This window comes from Labrus mixtus, chromosome 5, assembly GCF_963584025.1.
Source record: "Labrus mixtus chromosome 5, fLabMix1.1, whole genome shotgun sequence".
Lineage (NCBI taxonomy): Eukaryota > Metazoa > Chordata > Actinopteri > Labriformes > Labridae > Labrus > Labrus mixtus.
In genome coordinates, this window is record NC_083616.1 from 28585366 (window position 1) to 28607641 (window position 22276).

Genomic DNA, 22276 nt, shown 5'->3' on the forward strand with positions numbered 1-22276 from the left:
ATGGTTTTCTCCTTTTGCAGCTCCCGTCCCTGACAGACGTCTCAGCCATAACTCGTCTGCTCGTACTGTACCTCCTCTGCACAGTGCTCCCTAATTACACATCCTTCTGCAGCCGAGGAGAGAGAGAGAGAGAGAGAGATTACTTTTTGGAGAGGACACAAGTTCTGCAGTAATCGTCTGATTAAAAACACAACCTGTATGTTTCCCTCAGTGTTGTATGTGTATTCATTAGTGCTGTTTTTTCCAGTTTTGAGCAAACAGAGCCGATAATAGAGGATGAGTATCACCACTATCCCAGACTCTCCTAACCCCTGGTGCTCATTAGTTTGTGGATTGGAGCTGTGGGAGTTACACTGCAGCCCCAACACTAATTATTTGAGTCCAGTTTAAGGACTTAACCATCCAGCCAAAGCAGAATTACATGTGTATATTACCTCCACACCTGGTGCTTTCCTTGTACAGTAATCTTCAGAGTCAGTGCTCGTGGAGGGAGATGAGGATGATGCATGTTGATGACTGGAGTCTGCAGATTTCACTTCCCTTTTTTCATATCTAAACCATCCACAGATGTTGTCAAGGAGAACATTTCTGAAATGTGGAATTAAAAGTGCAACCATTGGACAAACATTCATCTGATCAGTCGAATGAAGTTGAAGTCCAGAATAGGGAGGAGGTTGAAGCAGTGAGCATCAACGCTGCCTCTGTTAGGCTGGAGACTTTATCGCCTGACACACGGTGGTGCAGTGCCTCACAGTGGGACGGTTCCCGTCCCGTCAGACAGGAGCCTTTCTGTGTGGAGTTTGAGTGGGTACTCTTCCTTCCTCCCACAGTCCAAAGAAATGCTCGTTAGGTTAACTGGTGACTCTACATCGTCCGTAGGTTTTGTGCCAACAGTCCAGGGTGTACCGCGCCTCTCAGCCAATGACAGCTGGCATCGGCTCCAGCCAAAGCGGTAAAGATAATGGATAGATGGAATAACATATTGTTATCATGGCTTCATATGAATACAGATATCTTGGGGCGTTGGTGGCGCAGTGGTTAGTGCGCGCACCCCATGTGTGGAGGATCAAGTCCTCCAAGCGGGCGTCCCGGGTTTGAATCTGACATGTGGCTCCTTTTCCGCATTTCATTCCCATCTGTCTCTCTCCCTGATTTCCGACTCTATCCATTGTCCTACATCTCAAACAAAGGCACAAAACGCCCAAAAATCAACCTAAAAAAAAAAAATGTATACAAATATCTTGAACTTTTTGAAAGTTTTTTCTTATTATCTTTACAAATTAGGTGAAATTGAGAGATTGATTGATTAACTAGGCCTTTGTTGGCTGACAATAAAGAAAATTTGAATAGACATTAGACTTCAACAAACCTTTGTTTTGGAATTAAAGGTCCCATATTATGCTTTTTCTGGTTTTATATGCTCTTTAGTGTGTTTTCCTGTTAGCTGTAGCATTAGCATGTAACGCTCGGTTCTAGCCCCCCTCGATAAAAATGTGTTAGTCCGACGTCATTGTCAGTGTGAGATCACTGATCTAAGCCCATTGGCTCGTTGTGGCAAGCCCTGCAGCTCATGTTGAAATTTCCGAGAACCGTGCTGAGCAACTGACCAATAACGACAGAGCGGATCGGCAGACCAATCAGAGCAGACTTGGCCCACGTGGGGTCTAACAGTGGGGGCTCAGCAGAGTGCAGCTGACGGACTCAGAGCGTAGAGGGAGCAAGGAGGAGCAGTACATGAAAACAGACACTTTTTTCAAACTTCAGCTATTGTGAACGTACAAAAGTAGGAACATAGATTAAATATACAAACCCCAAAAAGGGCAGAATATGGACTCTTTAAGCTCTGTATTCAGTTTTAACGATAGACTGGTGTCCAAAAGAGAGCTTCAGTCTGACCTAGTGTTGCAGGAATTTAAATCATGGCTCAAAGCGGAATAGGAACATTTGGACTTCTTTCACTTTGCAGAACATTGAACAAAAACGACATTAACAGAACACCAAAATGTCAATAAATCACCTGAAAACACACGCGGACATCTCCAGAGCCAAACAATAAATGAAAAGTTAATGTTTCACAAGCGATGATTTCCTTCTGCTTGCTTGGCATTTTTAGCTCCGCTGCAGGAAATCAATAAGACACGTAACTCGCAGCCTGAGGACATGAAGTCACTACATGAAATTAAATTGAAGCCAGTGCAGTGACACACCTGGAATCAGACTTTTATCCTCTCTTTACCTCGTCTTATCGCTCTCCTCTCTCGTCTCGTTTGATGTTTTAACGAGTCATGACTCACTTCTCTCCCCCAAACACTCAAACTATGGCTGCTCATGACATTTCTTATTTTCTCTCACATATTTGGAATGCATTTGAACCTTTAATGCCACCATCCAGCGGAGAGCTTTTTTTTTTTTTATTTCTCCTGGCTGGCTGGCTCAGCCTCCGTGGTTAAACTGGCAGCTTTGAAATGTACACATAATCCTCCGACACTGATAAGGCTGTTGTGTCAGCTGGCACAGACTCCCCCAGTGACGGGCCAGATGTTGGCATCAGCCTGTCATTTCATAAAGGAAAACAGACATTCAGTGAATCACCTTAAAGGAATAATAAATGTCTCTCTCTTTGCGTGCACATGAGAGGAGGTAGAAATGTTTTGAGCGGCACGTTGTGGTGTGACGTACCTGTAAACATGTGTGTCCATTGATTGGGCCACGGTGAGAAGGTTAGAGGCAATAAACTGAAGTTCAGACGTGTGTGCGATCAATGAGTTTATTGTTCATGTTTCTGTGAAAGGTCACTTTACCCCCTCTGTGAGTTTATTCTTTTTCCACAAATAAGCACTTTACGGGGAAGCTGCTCGAGTGTGGATCAGTTTAAAATATCAGAGTGACTGTGACCTTTGCAGCACAGTGATAAATAAACATACTCCACAATAGCACACACACACACACACACACACTAAAACTAATAGATTACCCTGTGTACAGTCAGGTATCTGTATCCGTCAGCTGTACTTACTCAGTGATTATGTGCAAATGTTAGCATGCTAACAAGCTACACGGAGGTGATGAAAATGGGCTGTATTATGTAAATAGACGGGACATAGAGAGATTAAACGTCAACATATTAGCATTTTTATTGTGAGCACGTCAGCAAACATTCAGCTCAAAGCGTCGTGGTGTCATGTAAACGCTCGCAGAGCCGCTTGTCCGTAGACTCTCGGTCTTGTATCTCATTGCTGGTTGGGTTGTTGTGATTTTTGGTTGATTAATCACAATTCATCACATGTATCAAAAATGTGAGAAGTGTAGAGACTACTGTAAGTATTGCATTATTCTATTTCTAGTGAGTTATTTCTCTGCACACGGCGGCTTGCTCCTCTTCCTTACAGCAGCCTCTTCCTGTGTGTCTGTTGTGTTGACTGATTTGGATTACGAGGGGTTTCATCCTTAAGATCGACCCTTTTTAGTGAGTCTTAAAGGAAGAATGTGCAACATTTCACACATAAATAAATAAAGCAGAACTCAAGTCTATCCTGTGTAAACATCTCTCTGAGTCATGACTGTCTACAATGAGTGAGAAGCTCGAGTCCCGCTGGCTGTGTTGTTGTTAGAGCTGTGTTTACATCATGTTTACATGGACGGGACGACCTTGTGTATAAAAGCTGTTTTAGTCAAGGACTAGAGAAAAGAAGAAGAACATACTCACTGATTATTTGGATGTCACATAAGCGTCTTCAGGTCAGTCATTCTGCGTCAATTCGTATGCAATGTGAAGCTACGAGATAACTAAAGAGCGCTAACATTAGCCTGCTAACAAAACAATGCAGGCCACAGGTGATTGCAGCTAGTGCCAAGCAAAATTTTGTCCCTTGTTTGCGCTAAACTCCTCTTAGTGGAGAGGGGTTGGAGGTGTGTCACTGGAGGAGAGTGGAGGCTTCAGAATAGCAGAGGTTTTTTGGTTTAATGCTGGTGCTCAAAGGCGACATCTACTGGATCAGAAAGCTGGATCAAATTCTTCCTTCAAGTGTTTTGTGTTATTTAAAATTCTATGCACTCCTGCTACAAAGTGAATCTCACAGCATTTTAATATCAACGTATTGGTGAGCAGATGTTGCAACAGCAGCTGCATCTGCCGTACAATATCGACTCCTTTCATAGCTGCTTTCAACATCAGTTAGTTCAGTTCATTAGCTGAAGATTGTTGAGTAATCTGGATGTAAACTCTGCAGTTATCAACAAAGTAACTTTAGCAGGTTTGCAGAAGCCAGAAATCCCAACAGAACTTCTTAATAACTTTGAAAACGCTGCAGCTCCACTTGATTCATTAGCTGAGTTCATGGATGAGGGAAGGTTCAGTCTGTTGTTGAGCTTCTTTCATTCTAGTTTTTTGTTTTCACTCACTTTTACGTAGGTGAACATGGCTGTACCAGTTTTGCCTTTCCTATCAGATGTACTTCAACTTCTGCAGCTTAAATCGTCTCATCATCGAAGTCGTGCACTCAGCTGTTGATGCAGGGGAGAGCCTGCACGTCTTTGAGCCTGTCGACACCAACAACACAGCTTTACATTAACAAATAGGTTTTGCACTGCTGCTATTGTTTGTTGTTGAAAACGACCACCGACACATTGTTTCTGTTTCAGAGTTTACTGCATTGCAAAGCATGCTGACTACAGGAACACTTGTTGTTGCTCTGTTGTGATAACATGAGGCTAATTTACTAAACCCCTCTGTTCTATTTCTGGAGTTTTCCACTTATAGAAACATCTTTACTCACAAATCGATGGATGGAAAAACAACACAAGCATAACTTAGAGTCCCATATTTATATCATGCACACTGCAAAAAATTAAAAACAACATCTTGTGTTTTTTTTCCCATCCTCTAAATCAGCATCAGAAAAACACTTTAAATAACAAACACTAAGCAGAAGAAGATCCCTCCTGTACTGACCCGACCAGCAGACCTCCTTTTATTAACCCTTTCCATTCAGGCTTCTGTTATTATTTCAATTATGAACCCGTTTGCTTTATATTTGTGTTGTGTTTTTTTTCTTTTTGTTACAGTTTGCTTTGTTTTTGTTGTTGTTTATGATTTTTGTTTTTCCCTTCAGGCTGTGCGTTGTTTCAGAGAATCCCAGTGGAGGTGGTCTCACACTAACGGAGACGGACACACACGAGACTGAAAGACAGAGAGAGAGAGAGTGTGTGTGTGTGTATGTGTAGGTGTGTGTTTCTCAATGTGACTTTATGTGTGTGACAGAGTATTTATGGGAAAGAAAATAGGAAAGTATAAATAGGAAAAAAGGTAAACTTCCCCCCAACAAAATAAATAAAAATAGGAATGCACAAATCCATCTGTTCGACCCTGTTGATAGAAATCAGCAAATATAGCACATGGATAAATATCAGTAGCTGATGTTTTTCTGTTGTTTCATATTAACTTACAGCTGCCACGAGTACATCGAGCTGTTGATTTAGAGATGAGCTGTCTTTATTGGGCAGAAGAGGTCACCTGTTGGACAAAATCTGAATGTTTTCATGTCAAACACGAGAGAATGTGGCATTCTGGGAGTCTTACACACACACACACAAAAATCTGAATCAGCAATTGGCTAAATTTCTTGCTCTAAACATCAGTATCAGTAATTTTCTGTGTCCCTAATTTGAAAAAAAAGGCATTGGACCATCATTGTACAGACATAACACACACACACAAACACACACACACACACACACACACACACACACACCGGTCAGGTGCATGGCGTCTCGTATCAGCCTCTAAAGGTAGAAGAAGCAGGTAGAGCTCTGAGATACAGCATCCTGATCAGCCAATCAGAGAGAGCCTTCAGAGACACACAGAGAGCCTCCCATTGGATGAATTATTCAGGTCAGAGGGACGGAGACGGCTATTAACCTACATCCTCTCCAAAATACTCACACCATGCCTCCAATGTTCAAAACACACACACACACACACACACACACACACACACACACACACACACACACACACACACACACACACACACACACACACACACACATACAGTGTAAAAAGAAGGCACTGAGGTGCTGATTTTGCCACTAAAAGTCGGTTCATCCTGTTTTCTCTATATGGACACTAAGGCTGCACAACGACTCACAATGTCTTCTTAACTTAAATATGAGCATTTCCTTTAAAAACGTCTGAATTTTCCAACTAAAAATAATAGATATTTACTAAAAAAAATACAACAATTTCTTGCTCAGCATGACATTTTGCCCTTTGGGTGTAGGTCTAGGTGTAGTGTTAATGCTTTCAAACCATTTTAATGCAGTCGGATGAAGCTAAGCTAGTTTTCAGCTAATTTAGTGGCAAAAAAAAAAAAAGCTTTCTGGATTTATTTTGTATTAAAAAGAAACAAAAAAATCTGAAAAGAGGTCCAGTGTAAAAACATGAAAAACATAAAAAATGTGAAATATAGCTAACATGCACTCTTACATGTGTTTATTTCCATCACACTTTGTATCATTAATGCACACTAAACCATATCATTACATATTGTTCTCCAGGCCTTAATGTCCACCACAGAAAGTCCTGCTCCTGCACACACCATCCTCACCTTGTAAACAACCCTGTTGTTGTTGTGGTCGTGTTTTAAATTAGAAACATTCCCACACTTTTACACCCCGTGTTGTCCTGCATAATAACACCAAATCCAGACATTCAGACGCTTTTTCCTTTCTGGGTGATCCTGCTGCACAGAAAACACACCAGTCTGAGGAAGTTTTGAGGCTCATTAAATTGATAAATCCGGACTACTCTGCGGTCGGGGGTAGAAAAGCTGCCTTTGAAGAGGGAGGGAAAAAAATAAGTGATTTTGTTTGAGTTTGGCAGCGGCGTCCTGTTAGTGTTTTTCGCAAGTCCCGCTTTAGAACAAGCCATAAAAGTGATCAGAGATATGGGAATGCATTTGCGAGGAAAATGGCTTCACTTTCAATTTCCTCGCTCTTGGGTGCAATAATGCTAAAAAGGATAACGACCGAATGTGATGAGTCCGACAGTTCGTTTTTTTTTTTTTTTTTTCTTTCTGTCTAAGGGGGCAGAGCTCTGTACCTGACTGCTGTGGGAAGCAAATTAGTTTTGCAGGTATTCACCCCACCTGTCAAAACATCCGCCGCAGAACACATTTCTCTTCCTCTGCTGCCGACAGCTCTGTTATCATTAGTAGCTCAATAAATCAAAGTGCGTTGGTGGCGGGGAAATATTTCTCCCACAAGATGTTAAAGATGTTACATTCCTCGTTTCTTTGCTTTTTATGTAACCTGTTAGTGTCCAATACAGACACACAGCATCATAAAGTGAAGCCTCTCTGTTAAATTAATCATCGCATGTCTTCCACTCAAACCCTTTTCCTCTCTGAGAGACAGATGTGGTCATGCATACACATCTGTATGTAACACAACATGTGTGCACTTTGTCACACAGACACCATAAGATTTAAACTAAAGATGGACAAAAAAATTAAATTCTTTAATTAATAATTAAAGCCTTGATGGACTTTTCAACGTGTCCATGCTGCTCACAAATGATCACAAACCAATAAAGCATAAAGATGAACACCTCGGTGATATTACAGATTATACAAATGCACACATGAATTAATAATCACACACATGTCAAGTGCTCAAAGTTCATCACATATGCACTGCATGTTCTCCTGAAGGCAGCATTTTACCCCCCCCCCGCTGTCCACCATATGTGCACATGTCACATCAGTGTGCAGGAGGACACACACACACACACACACACACACACACACACACACAGATATACAGTACAGGGAGGCTCTGCTGGCTGAGATTGAGGTCAGGGCAGGTATACGGGGAATATTTGATTAAGAGGGTTAAAACAAACTCGGACACTCACTGGTCTCTAGGAGGAGGAATCCGACTTTAATAGAGTAAAAACCTTGTTTATCCAAAACCCCAGACAGGAAAAACTGGTCGGGGAAATTTAATCAGGAGCATAACAAAAAAATGTTTTCAGATGGCTGATATTTTTAAATCACATTATCTTAAGAGTGAGCGCTCGAGTAGCGTCTCCATCCATTAAAAAGGGGAAAAAAAGGGAGAGAGGAGGGGGAGGGGGAGGGGGGAGGGGGAGGGGCTGTGCACTCTCTCTCTGATGTATCAAAATCCACATTTCAAGTAGTGTTTATTGATCACGCTGTCGTTTGTTAGCAGTTCAAACTGCACTTAGTGTTTCTACAAACATCTACTTCAGTTTAAGGGTTCATTGCTTCACTGTTGGAGTGGATTTGAAACTTTTTCCCCCCCATGTAAAGTAAGTTTATCACACAAAAACACTCGGTTTCTTTATGAAGTGAATCTGAGAGCAGACGTAAGGAAGCCCTGAGCAGACATGCATCCATACATTTGATTTACTCCATTTCAGTTCCCAAACAATGTAGCGTTGCTTTCTCAAGATCTCAACGTATTTCTCTCGTTATGTCAAAATAACAAACATAATTTATCTCATTATCTCGAGATAACAAAGCTTCTTTGTTTTCCTGTGATGATATTTTTCTGGAGATCTATAAATCAAAACCACCTGCTCACTGTGATTGGCAACACCATGACATATAGTATCACGCTTCCATTCCCACACTAATGATGTGAACTAAACTTATTTCTATGTTTGTTTTGGGCTTTCGAGGATAGCAAGGTAAAAAAAAAAAAAAATCCAGATCCGGAGATACAAATCGGAAATTCTCAGTTATGACAGGAAAAGTGAGGAAATAAAACGTGTGGATGTACAGTATGTCCACTCTGGGCTGCCGTAGAAAGTATCTGCAGAAAGAGTTTTTTTTCAGTCAGTTGGTTTTTATTAAAGTTCACGTTTGTGTGAATTTAAAAAAAAAGATGAATTTAGCTCTTAATGAGAAGAAAAAAACAAACTTTATAATCCCTTTGGGACTCAGAAAAAACAATAATCACTCTGCCAAAGTGCTGATGAGGTGTCAGAAACCAGAAATCAATCGGAGGAAAAGGGTAAAAAAATTGCATAAAATGCACGAGTGAATAAAAAGAGTAAAATGATTTAAAACTGCCCCAAACAATACATGATGAAGTCAAAGTGAATGTAAGCGGGAGGATTCGGTGTCTTGTTTGTGTGTCACTGAGGGTGTGTTTGGTGTGCTGGTGTAAAAGACAAAGTGAGCCCCAAAAAAAAAAAAAGTTAGATTGTGAGTTTAAAAACTTAAGTATTCAAAAACCGTAGCTTCATCAGCAACATGAATGTAACGATGATGATACTCTGTGTGTCTCGTGCTATAACTGAGGATTTACATTTAGTTTGTGTGCATCTCAGATTATTATAACCTGAACATACACAGAGACACATGTTTTTATGAAGGCCTCATTTCATTGAGGTTTTGTCAACCACAGGACAGCCACAACAGCAGAGCAGTTTCATGGTTCAGAACATCGACCACATGTAACATAACCGCGTCGAAACGTTAAAGAGAAGAGAGCCGAGAAGAGGCTGACCACAAAGACGCCTTCATAGATTTTAACATGATGTGAAATTTCCTTTTTTATCAAGGAAACATGAAGCAGGGTGTTTAGTTACAGGTGGAGTTTGTTTTTCCTTGCTTCAAAGTGTTTGTGCTAAGCTAAGCTAAGCTAATAAGATGTTGCCTGCAGCCTTCAATGACAAACTTAGAGTAGCGATGCTTCAATAAAAAGCAAATATTTAGCTAAATGTTTCAGCACCAATCTTAAAAAGAAGGAAGGTGATAAAACTTTGAGGTTGGTTCACATCATGTGTACGACCGATGACTACACCTGAGAAGTATTTGGTATTTTTTTAAGCTAACTTTGGTCCATCATCACCGAATACTTCAACAAGAAGTCTTGAGTTATTGCCTGTTATAAACATGACGCTTGGCTCCTTTAAGGATGACATGTCTTTGATTTCTTTGCACATTACGTGTACATATTAAATGCTTGAACTTTGCAAATTGCATAATGTAGATTTTCTTGTATAAATGCTAACACTGGGAGCTATGACAGTATATTATATTAGGTATCAGACTGGACGTGAATGTGTTTTTTTTTCATGTGTTATCTTTACTTTATTTGTCCTTTTTGATTTCTTTTGTATATTCTGATGTTATTGTTTTCATAAGCTGTTACCAAGTGCCTCTTTTACCTTCATATGTGTAAGACTGACATCATCATACCTCATTTTTCACACGTCTCCATCCGCGGCGGTATAAATCATCCTTTTTATAGAACAAATTATTAAAGTAAGTGCACAGTCACGACCTGCCAGGGTAAAAAAAAAAAAACATGTCTAAACCTGTCAAAATGTCAAACACTACAAATAAAAAAAATCTCTGCAGGAAAAGAAAAAAAATCTGCATTAAGAGTGACGAGGACCGTGAACGGTGTATTGTGGCATTAAAGCTGCGTTCAAGAGGCCGCTCTGTATAATTGCTCAAAAGGCTCGTTTGAAAAAGATACGTCATTCTTCAGAAGACCAGAAAGCGTCTTTTTTCTTTTCAATAAAATAAATCTTTCATTGGTGCACCGTGTGTGTGTGTTAATGTGTCTTTTTCATCTGACAGTGGAGGAGCGTTTAAGGTGTGTATCAGTGTGTCCCTGCACATTTTGGTTCAAAGTGTTCCTCTATGTATCGTCACACAGAAGGCCCAGTCAGACGCCGTAAATGAAATCCAATATATCCGCGTCCATTTTGAAATCAATGCCACATCCAAATCCTCTCATGGTGTGCTTTCTCTTTTCTTGGATTCACTTTTTCTCACTCACTGTCGTTATGTCTGAAGCAATAATACTGCAAGTCATCGGGCTTCATCTTTTTTTGAACTGTATGACACTCAGTCAGAGTGTTTCTGTCAGTGAGGAGCTCCGACAGTCCCAGGCTAATTAGACTAATAACTTATATTTCCCCCCTTCATACTCAGGGAATTCAGACTTTTAGATACAGTGGGATGGTTCAGACGTTAACACTGAGACATGACGGCTTTAGAACAGTGAAGTATTCATATTCTTTACTCAAGTTAAATATTACCAATACCACACTGACAGAAAAGTATTTCCAGCAGTTCTGAGCTGCCTCATTTCAAGGCAAAGTGAAAAAGTGTTTTGAGTACAAAGATGACACATTTCCAGACACACTCCCTGGAAGTCAGTGATGGTGTTGTTCTCATTTGTTTACATGAAAAGTGATGGAAGAAAAAGGGATCCGATTTGAAATGCTGCTCCTGTTCTAATCCTAAAAAAAAAAGGATTTAAGATTGTAAGAGAGTAGATTCACTACTAAAAAAGGCACTTTACATTTCCATTTTTTAAAATATGTTTTATGGGCTTTTTTTGCCTTTATTAGACAGGAAAGTTTGAGAGAGAGATGAAATGTCGGCAGAGACAGAGAGTGGGGGAGGACATGCTCCAAATATCATCAGGACCAGTGCAAGAAAGTCCATTGTACTGAACACGGGGGCGCTCGCTCTCCCATCTGAGCTAAACTAAGCCCCTGAGTAAATGTCCACTTAGTGAGAGTTTGTATTTTAATCAGAAGAGACCAAACGGCAACCTCCGGCGTTGGAAAATGAAGCCAATGCGGAAGTGCAAAATCCTGCAGTTAGTCGAGGGTCCGCTTGAGGCCGGCTCCAAAAGCCCCGGAAGTCACATACACACCATGTTCAAAAAAGCAAAGAAATGAACATGTTTACAAATTGATTTAACAGTTTGAGCCCTGGCTGTACGATCGGGAGTGTCTGCATGTCCGTCCCGTCGCTATGACAACAGTCTGTTGACAACGGCCGCTGTATGACCGACACGGCTCCGTTACTTTTTACTGCGTGTTTGATATTTGAGATCGTTTGTTACCCCGGCAGACACGGAGCAAAGAGGATGTGATCCGTAGGAGGCTGAAATACAGGGATTATCAAACATTTTGAAAAGAGCGCCCGTGACGTCAACAGCGCCTTTCTGAAAAGTTGAATGACTTTCAGCTTGAGCGCTCGGAGCGGCCGCACAAAAACAGCAGAGCGCTTGTAATAAAAGACGCTGGGCGCTGTGCTTTTCATCCAGGCGGTTGCTTCCTGCTGCAGACGCTCTCTACCCTTTGGAAACATCTGAAAAAAGAGGAAAACGCGAGGTGGACACGGGGCCTTAGTCTATAATCATTAACTATTGAAATTCAGCGATTAATCGTGATAAAAACTGATTTAACTCTAATTTATACTCAAGTGAGTAAGTATTCTTTTGAACTTCCCTTAGCGTTATGACTTTTCTTTATTGTTAAATCGAGATTTAACAACATTGCTCGGTCATGTATGAGTCTGTTAAAATGAAATGAAGGGTTCAAATGTAGTTGTGTTTAGTCTGTTTCTTTTAATTTGGGGGATTATAATTCAAAGCTTTTGTCTTCCGTGTTGAACAGATGGCTCGGTGGTTATTTTCCTCTTAGCACAGAGCGATAATCACAACAACTTTCTCTGCCTTTTTTTTTCTTTCTCACTTTAATATCTTTCTCTGACACTCTCTTCTGCTGCTTTCACTTCTCTCGGACCACCTCAGAGTGCTCCTTCAGTGGGAGGGAATCGCTCTCCCGGTGTGTCATCAGAGAGGGTTGAATGTGGGTTGAATATTAAAAATAGAAAAGATCAGACCGAGGAGGCAACAGGGAAGCAAGAGAAGAAGGATGTGAGGAGGGGTGGGGGGGGGGGGGGGACAGGAGGATGACGAAGGAAAGCAGGGTGGTAGACGTGCAGGGAGATGAGAAAGGAGATATGTGACGGATGCAGAGCGTCGAGGAAATGTCTATTTTTACCGGTGTAAAAGGGGAATGTGATCGGCCTGTGCGTTATAGGCCGAAGAGGAGATGAAGTTTTGGCTTGTATCTGCAGATTCTTACTGCAGAGTGGAGGAAATTCTACCCGTCTACTGTTTCCTTCCAACTATTCTCTCTGTCCTTTCTCTCGTGCTTCATAAAGTCCTCATGTGTTTCTCTTTTGAATAATACACTTTCCTATGTTTAACCTTCATGACCTTGGCGCCATCGTGTTTTTTTTTTCTCTTTTGACACAATCGTCCTTCTTGAAGTTCTTCCTCTCCTCTCTGTTTTCTCTCCTCTCTCTCTCTCTCTCTCCTCCTCCAGGATCGATAGATTACTTCCTGTGTTCAGCAGGTTGACAGCACAGTTTAGAGACCACGGGGTCATGTTACCAGTTATCTGTACGTTTGAGTGTGTGGTGGTGTGTGTGTGTGTGTGTGTGTGTGTGTGTAAGGGGTCACCTAGACCTTTGGGGTCAACGGTGGCAGCAGTCCTGTCTTGTCTGCTCTGAAGAGTGACTGCTGACTGCTTGGATATAAACAACTTTAGGACCCAACAGCAGAGGGTTTACCTTCATTACATAAAGCACCAATTTTTTTAAGTATCAATTTTGGCATCAGGGATTCCATAATTGTATCTAACAAGTCAGGACAAATTGCCTGTTTCAACATTTTGTCCCACCCCTAATTAATGCTTTCGAATTACTGTCAAATCTCTGTCACACGTTTCTACATAGATCAGTTTGAGGTGAACATTCAGCTGCTCGGTGGTTTCTGTGAAATGTCTACAGCCGCAGACATCAAACTCTTGCTTTTTTTCAATTTGTTGTTTCTCAGACTTGTACCTGTTATCAAGGTTGTCCATCAGCCCTCTGAAGTGAATCTGAACCACATATTACAGCCAATTGTGCGCCCTGACATCGCCGAATACCACCTGTAAAGTCACCCGGGCTCATCAAATCCGGCGCTATCTGCTAACAACTGTTCCCTCTGTTCCTCTGTGGGCATAAGACAACCTATCTGTTTTAACTGACTGACTGACTGACAGGCCCTGATGTCCTTAAATCCCATAAAAGCCTCTCCACATCCATCGCCCCGGGCAACGTGCAGCAGTAAATGGCTTCAGTTTGTCTGAGGTGTACCCCGAGAGCCTAAAAGAGATCAATACAGTCACTCACAGTCATTGTTTTAACTCGGCTCCAGTGCAGCTCCTGCCTGAAACTATACTGCTCCACTCCCCGATCCCCAAACCCGGGAGCTCCCACGGCAGCTCTGCTGTCACTGCAACAACTTAAAGAGCTTAAGAACGGCCTGTCCACCAGGACGTGTTCCCCACAGTGTGACATTGGGTCTGACTTACAATCATTATTGTGTTTTTTATCTGCAGCTCCTGAAGCGCTACCATTTCACATTTGCTTTTAATTTATGACGACAAGGTTTGTGAGACAAAACCCAAAACAAGAAGTCAAAATGAGGCCCGGACAAACCGTTTTCTCTTATTTTAAACCATTTTTATCTTACTAAATTGTGTGGTAAGATCTACAAAGAAACACCATTAATAAGTGCGCCCGCATTTAAAGTTGGTTATCCTTCAGCTGCTTTTTTTGGTATATTTTTGATCTGTATTTTACCCCCACATTGGATGTGAAATGTCTCCCAGCAGGAGTTAGTAGCTAGCTAGCAAACAGATCAAGGACTCAAAAAGGTTTGATGTAACACCAGAGCATGTACTTTACTGTCCAGTTTTAAAAGAATGAATAATGTAAAAATTCAACATCACTAAGATAGAATACAAAAATCGAATATAAAATACAACCGTACAAAAAAAGAATAAACTGTATTAGTAAGAAAGAAAACTGTCCTGAGTGAAAGATCTTTAAACTTTTGTTAAACCAAAGTTTGAACAATAGATTAAACTTTCATTAAAGGCAGGGTTGGTCATTTTCAAAAACTGGCATGATTTCGAAAGTAGCATTCTCTCAGTGCTCCGTCTGCACCCAGCCCCTCCCCTTTGTGCTCCCTCAAAAGCCACGCCCCCTCACTTACATCCAGAAGCGGACCTCAGCTCATCGCTTGCATTGTGTAGAAACTACGTCGTCTCATGTCTCATTAAGGAGTAAGTAAGAACTAAACTTTATCATAATACATTTTAAAAAATCCTCCTCACAACGGCTGACAAACGTCATCGGTGACGCACCTCGTCGCAGACACTGGTCGAAGTTTTTTCAGGCTTACAACTGATACAGATGATGGACTTTCTTCGTTCCTTTTTCAGAGAACATGAGTTATTAATTTCTGTCGGGACCTAAAGACAATTTCAAACAAAATCTTAAAAAGTGGATCTGGAGGAAATGAGCAACCCTGCCTTTAAATATGTGAACATTTGAACATGAGTGAGGGGAGGACATTTGGTCGAGTGGTCAAGTTGCACATTCCAAGCTTGAAAACTACAAAAACAAGAACGATGTCCAGAAATGTCAACACGTGTTCTGACTTCTCATTTCCTCCACATGTTAAGTGGATGGACGGTCTTGAGTGTAGAACTCAGGTTTTAGCCTCTTACTCCCAGCACTCAACATAAACCTGTAATGAGGAAGGCTGAGTGGACTGCAGGCCATTCGTTTAACGATGCCATTATTTATGAGCTGTTCTCTGATTGGATGGCAGCATTGCCGAGCCTTCCTGAACAGATAGCTGCTCAAAAAGATTTGTTTCTTAAACCTGATCCAGAACTGCACCCGACAAAATGGGCAGTCGATCTGATCTTTGTTCTTCTACTACATGGTGTCCATCATCCTTCACTGATGTCAGGCTAAAAAAAAAGCCTAATTATGTGACTTTAAATAATTGCATTATTACCATTTTTAGTGCTCATCCTGCCCCCCCACCCCCCTCCCCCTCTCGATTTCATGACCTGAAATTTGAAAGCAAAGCAATGCTTTTTATTGACTGTTAACCCGGGCTTCCCCCGACCAGGCTGTGAGGTCCTCCAGTCTCAACCAGTTTAAACAGCGGTTCCATGTCTATTAACAGTGTTGGGTCATGACCCGACCCCACTTATACCCTCACCTCTCCTGTCCATCTCTCTCTCTCTCTCTCTCCCCCCCAGCTCTACATCTTTTCAACCCCCCTTTTACCAAGTCAATCCCTGCGGACCTTCTCGCCACCTCACACACACACACACACACACACACACACACACATACACACACAAACCTGCACGCAGCCTCTTGTTGCCCCTCAGCTTAACAGTATTTATAACGATCTGACCCTGGGACCTCTCTGCGCTAATGATCTTCAGCTCCTCCTTACACAAACACACAAACACAAACACACACTGACAGACAATAACCTGCGCTCTCCTGTGTAAATATACTTAATCTATCCTTTGTTATGTTCAGATTAAAACAGGATGGTTAACATTGTAGGTAATTAAACCCCATGAGTAGCTCAAAACTAACAGCTTAATTTATTTAATATTTAACAAGTAACAGCAATCTGTAATTCTTTGAATTCATCGCTTTCAGTCATGTGACCGGCTTGGACACCTGAAGAGAAAAAAAGAGTTTTAAAGAGGACATATTATCCCCCTTCTCCACCTTTTCAAACAGTCCCCCTGTGGTCTAAATGAAACATCTGTGCTTTGGTCATAATATAACATGAATCAAACACCAGAGGACGTTTGTGACCCTGTATAAACCAGCTCTCTCAGAACGCTCCGTTTTGGTGTGTGTGTCTCTTTAAATGTAACGAGCCCCCCCCCTGAGTTTTCCCCGTAGACATCACTCCTTCGTTAGTGAGAATAAAAATGGAGGACTTGCTCAAAAGTTTTGCTCTAGTCTGGGGGTGGAGTCCATGGGTGGAGATACCAGGGGAGGGGAGGGGATTTTTTCTTTTTTTTTCACCACTGTGACATCACAAGGAGAGCACATTTGAAACAGAGCATTTTTCTCTGTGTTGTAAGACTTATGCAGACCACAAACAAAGGACTTGATGGGTTTATTTCACATTTTGTGGGTCTGTAGACACTCAGGTTACCCAAATAAATGTTCAAAAACACTTTCAAAGTGGACTTTTCATAATGTGTCCCCTTTAAGGAAGTGGCAACCACCACTGAACACTCTGGAGCTGCATGATAGGTTGTTGCTGCAGTTGTTGAGTTTAATCATAAAAATGCAGAAAGGATTTGGTCTGAAGCAAACTGCTGAGGAATATTTTTCAGCTCACCACAAATCTTATTTTGCCTTTTTACTCCCCCTGTTACAGCCTGCTTTAATGACTGAATGAAAAATAAACAACTAGGTTACACACACACACACACACACACACACACACACACACACATTAACACCACATAAAAGTATATGCACTACTCCACACATACACACAAAAAAACCTTTTGTGCTTTAACTCCTTCTTTTTCCCTCCCAAGGCCTTTTTAATCCTCATATGAGTCATCAACACACACACACACACACACACACACACACACACACACACACACACACACACACACACACACACACACAACAAACAAACTCTCTGTTTCTCCCTCTCAATCAAGCTTCTGTCAGCCGCACTGGAGCTGATATGAGTTCAGGGACAGAGGAAATGAACGATGTCAACCGGTGTTATAATTCAGCAGAAGCGACCACATGAGAGGGAATACATCTACTGTATTTGGTGCTCACGGGAAATCAATCTCAACTCTGAATACAATGTGTGCAGGCTTCCTCGTGTCTTGAAGAGGAGGGCCGTGCATGGGTGATTGTGAATAATGCTCCACTGCTTATGATGAGAGCCGTGCTCTGACTTGTCTCCGGTGTTATTTTCCCCTCACCTGACAAACCGTGAGGAGCTGAGGAGAGGCCGACAGGAGGACGGGAGCATCCAATTATGTCCTTGAAAAGATCTTTATGCAAACAAACACATGTGCACGCACACGTTTTCCACATTCAAGGGAAGTTCACACCCCTAAATCAGAGAAGGATGCATTAAAATATTATATTACCTCTAACAAATACAGCTCATATAATCATTTAAAACAGCTGTAAACTTTCTCTACAAGCAATTATTTATGTGTTAAGTGTTAAGTGTTGAAAGCTGTTTTACATCCTCTCCTGTGAGAGGTTTGTGTAATAAAAGCTTCATTTTCAGAATGACATTTATGCTCAACTAGTTTAGGTTACGGTTGACAGGTTGGGCTGTCATGTCTCCTCCTTATGCAGCACAGGGTGATTCCACACATGCACAAAAACTCCCACCAAATATCCAGAAATGTTCAGGGTGAGCTGGATGTCTGAACGGAAACAGCCAGATTTTTCATCCCGACTTTTACTCTGACTTTTTCCTGCCAGTGCCCACAATTTTTCATGAAATCAGAGTGTGAACGAAGCAGAAATTATTGTGGAAATTTCATCATGAGCAAGTGCGCGGGGGTGATGGAGAGGATCTTCATGTCCGAATGAAGCTGATTCATTCATGTTCTTGTTGCTGTGAATAAACATCATTATAATACCAGACTGTTTCTCTACGTCTGGTGATGATACAGCTTATTAAAGGGAAACTTTTCAGGGATTCTAATTTCCCTTAGAGAAAAGAGATTTCCAGAGAGTTTGTATTTTTTAAGATAATTTTTTGGGCCATTTTTGTCTTTATTGGCTACGTCAGCTGAAGAAAGACAGTGAATGTTGGGAGGAGAAAGTGGGGATGACATGCAGCAAAGGTCGGTTTTGAACCCACAGTTGCTGCAAAGAGGACTAGAGCCTCTGTACATCGGGTGTGCAACATACTGTAACCCTTTAGGCTACCGCCGCCCCTCCAGCCATGAGTTGAAACCGTCTTAAGTCCAACTGGTAACCTCAAGCAAGAACGGAGTAAGAGTTGAGCTGGTGTAAGCCATACTGCCTTTATTGTAGACATAGAGTCAGAAATCAGGGAGAGAGAGAGAGAGAGAGAGAGAGAGAGAGAGAGTGGGGAATGACATGCGGGAAAGGAGCCACATGTCGGACTTGAACCTGGTCCGCCCGCCTGAAGGACCACAGCCTCCACACATGGGGTGCGTGCACCGTTTGACCAATGCTTCTTAAAGCTCTCAAAGTCTATTTTTGAGATTAAAAAAAAGCTGAGGAGAGTCTGAAGTTTCAAAGTGTTGTTCTACGTCCTCATGCTTACCCAGCATGTCTGCATTTATATAACGGAGGTATTCATGGCCATAGTTACTCTTTTCCCTGAGACTGAAGTTTTGCAGGTAATTTAACAGGATTTGGGTTTTAAATGCTCCTTTGTTTTGCTAACCATGTGGCATCAAGAGTTATTGATTTTGATGATATATAATGATGCCACTTTACCACTTTTACTTTAAGTTACAGTACAGGGTTAAAGGAAGGAACAGGAAGCAAACAGAGTTTAGTATTGAAGTCTTTAAAGTAGTTTTCTTTTCGTGTGTTTTTAGGCAAGTGAGCATCAAGTTGTGCCTGTACTCACTTGCAAATGTAGCTATCTATTTCACGGTATAATCTGTGAGGAATAAAAAGCTGAAATTGTTTGTTTTGGCACTCAACCTGACGACAGAAAATCATCATCATTGTCATGTAGGTGTGCCAAAATTGTCAACATGGAATCAGCATGATGGGCCATTATCCGTCTCCTCTTTCAGTCTTAATGAGAAACGTATAACACCTCCGCTCTGTTGCCAAAGCAAACCATGTTCCTGTGGAGGGCTGGGCTCGGTGTCTGACTCATGCCATCCCACCTTCTCTTCTGCTTTCTGCGTCGTGCTGTTTCTGCATTTTAAACGTCTGTCGTATGAAACATGAATTTTAATATGCACAGTTTTTCTCACTTGACATGAGACAGTGGTGGATTCTCGAGGTTTGAAGCAGATAAAGCTTGGTCTCCGAGGAGATTTTCAGTAGATAATCGTAGTAAAACAGCTCAGAGCGCTGAATCTGAATATCCCATTTGTTTTTTTTAACTCCTCCAGGTTCCTAGATTACTTGCCTTTGTCCTTTTGAACGCAAACATTAATTCCCTCGGTTACCCTCCGACTATTCAGAAATATATCTCCTCTCTCTCCTGTCTTAACTTCATCATTAGCTGCTGCAGAGACTGACCTAAAAAAAAGAAACGAACCCAGCAGTCACACATGAAAACAGCCGTTCATCGATGTACTTGTTGCTGCAGCCCTCTAATAGGACTCGCAGGCTCACTTACTGGCTCATTTTTCATTCTCAAACAATTCCTATCCATAAAAGATGGCCCTAAGTCAATACTCTGAACCTATCTGTCTTACAAGCAGTAACACAATCTAAGTTTGTCAGGTGCTTGTGTCTCTCCTTTCCATCTTCTTACTCTGCAGGTGCACATTTAACCTACACGAGCCTCTATAATGGGGCTCATGGTCAGAACAAGAATTTATGTATCTCTGCGTACCAATGGGGGATGTAGTCATGTACCCAGACCTCCTGACTATATTGAAGAGCTGTGCCAGTTTTGGGAAAAGGTCTCACTGAACACTTCTAATGAACACAAACTAATCATAATAACTGAAGCTCAGGAGGCAGAAACAGTACCTTTGTAAAACAGTGTCAGGAGGGGGCTTCCTTTGGGGTTACATTTGCACATTGGGAGACAAGTCCTGGCATTTGCTGCTTTGCTAAAGTGCTCATGATGGATTAAGCTGGGTCTTTGTAATATAGCAATAAGTGAGGTCTTTTACCTGCTTTTTGTAAAGTGTCTCGAGCTAACACTAGTTATGAGTTGTCGCTATACAAATAAAGACTGATTGATACAATGGCTTTAATTCAGCCAGAGACAATGTCATGATATGCAGCTGGTAAGTGGTAGTGACAGTGAGTTTAAGAACATTTACACAGTCCCAGGAAGGGGATCAGAACTTCAGCTTTAGTTAGGAGGCTATACTTTTTAAAAACACTCTGAGATTATTTTTTTTGTAGGAGGTTTTGGTGCGATAGCTGTGTGAAGACACACGATGCCAATTGTTGATTCATTGTCAATGATTCATATTCGAGCCCATATTAAAGCTCCTGTGAGGAGTTTTTTAGTCGGCTATGAAACTGACTGTTGCTTCTGTATGAGATACAAAAGCAAAAAGACCATCAGCATGAACACTGATGACTTATCTGAAGTTGTTTTTTTATCTGACACTGCTTCAAGTGGGGGTAGGTGTCCGAGTGATTATCAGCAGACTGTGGAAACAGCCTTCCCACAACAAGACGGTTTGTTGATTGATACATTGATTGTTAAAAGAAAGCAGGATGACTTTTATTTTTGTCAAACAACACTACCTATGCATGTAAAGGACAAAATCAGAAAGAGATTACACGCACCGTTTGATCTACAGGGGGCGCTGAAATTTGACAGAAACCTGAAGTTCCTCACAGCGGCTTTAAAATAACAAAGAATAATTGGAGGCCCAGCCTTAAAGACACGGCTGCACCTTCCATCGAGGACTTGATTTTGAGCGTGCTGATCCCTCAACATTTTAAAGCCCGAATTAAATAAGTTTTTGTTCACTAAAGGTGTCTAATTTTGGGGTTCGTTGTGAGTCTGTTACTAAAGTCTTAGAACTTAAGGTTAAAAATAATGTTAAACTGAATTTCCTGATTAATAAAGTTCCTATCTGTCTAAAATGTTCAAGTCCATTTTGTGAGCTGCACAATGTCATATTGCAAGAACCTCACTGATAATAACTTCTAAAGTATGCAGGAGCACTTTCTGAGACAGTGTTCAGAGAGCTAAAGTATGTTTATAAAATGCACCTGGCATCTCTCTCTGCTGTGATCAATAACAACATCTTAACCTCCCCCACTTTATGATCTCATCTTTTCAATCTCTACTAATAACAGGTTAACTACTTAATTCATTCTCTTGTGCTATTAACAAGTGTACTGATATGCTTTTCCATCTCACATGCCAGGACTTCTCTGGATCCTCGTAGAGATAAGATAAACCAAACACACAATCAGCAGCACTCATCACCCCCTTCTCTCTCTCTCTCTTTCAGGACTGTCTTCAGTGATCAGCAACGACGATGACTCCGCCTCGCCTCTTCACCACGTCTCCAACGGCAGCAACACCCCGTCGTCCTCGGAGATGGGCCCTGACGCCGTGATCATCGGTATGACCAAGATCCCGGTGATAGAAAACCCTCAGTACTTCAGGAGCACCAACAGCCTGCTCAAAACTGACACATGTGAGTTAAACAATTATCTTATCCCCAATCTCGTCCTCAACTATATGTCTCTGGAAGTGATGACCGAATATTTGGTCATTTCAGTGGTTGGCGGCAAATAACTTCCATCCAACACTTCCTCTTCCTCCTCCTTCTTCATTGTTTAAAGTTCAATTAGCACTTTGAGAAGGGACCGTGTGTTTGGCCGAAAGGAAAGCGAAATTCCAAATGTGT

At 41.5% G+C, this 22276-nt stretch overlaps 1 protein-coding gene across 1 annotated transcript in view; it reads left to right on the plus strand.

Moving 5' to 3' along the window:
* ntrk2a (neurotrophic tyrosine kinase, receptor, type 2a) overlaps positions 1 to 22276 on the plus strand; it is a 97877-nt gene that overhangs the window by 41620 nt on the left and 33981 nt on the right. The window contains exon 12 of the mRNA XM_061038897.1: positions 21875 to 22063. Coding sequence (XP_060894880.1) covers positions 21875 to 22063 — 189 coding nt within the window. The remainder of the gene's footprint in view (positions 1 to 21874; positions 22064 to 22276) is intronic.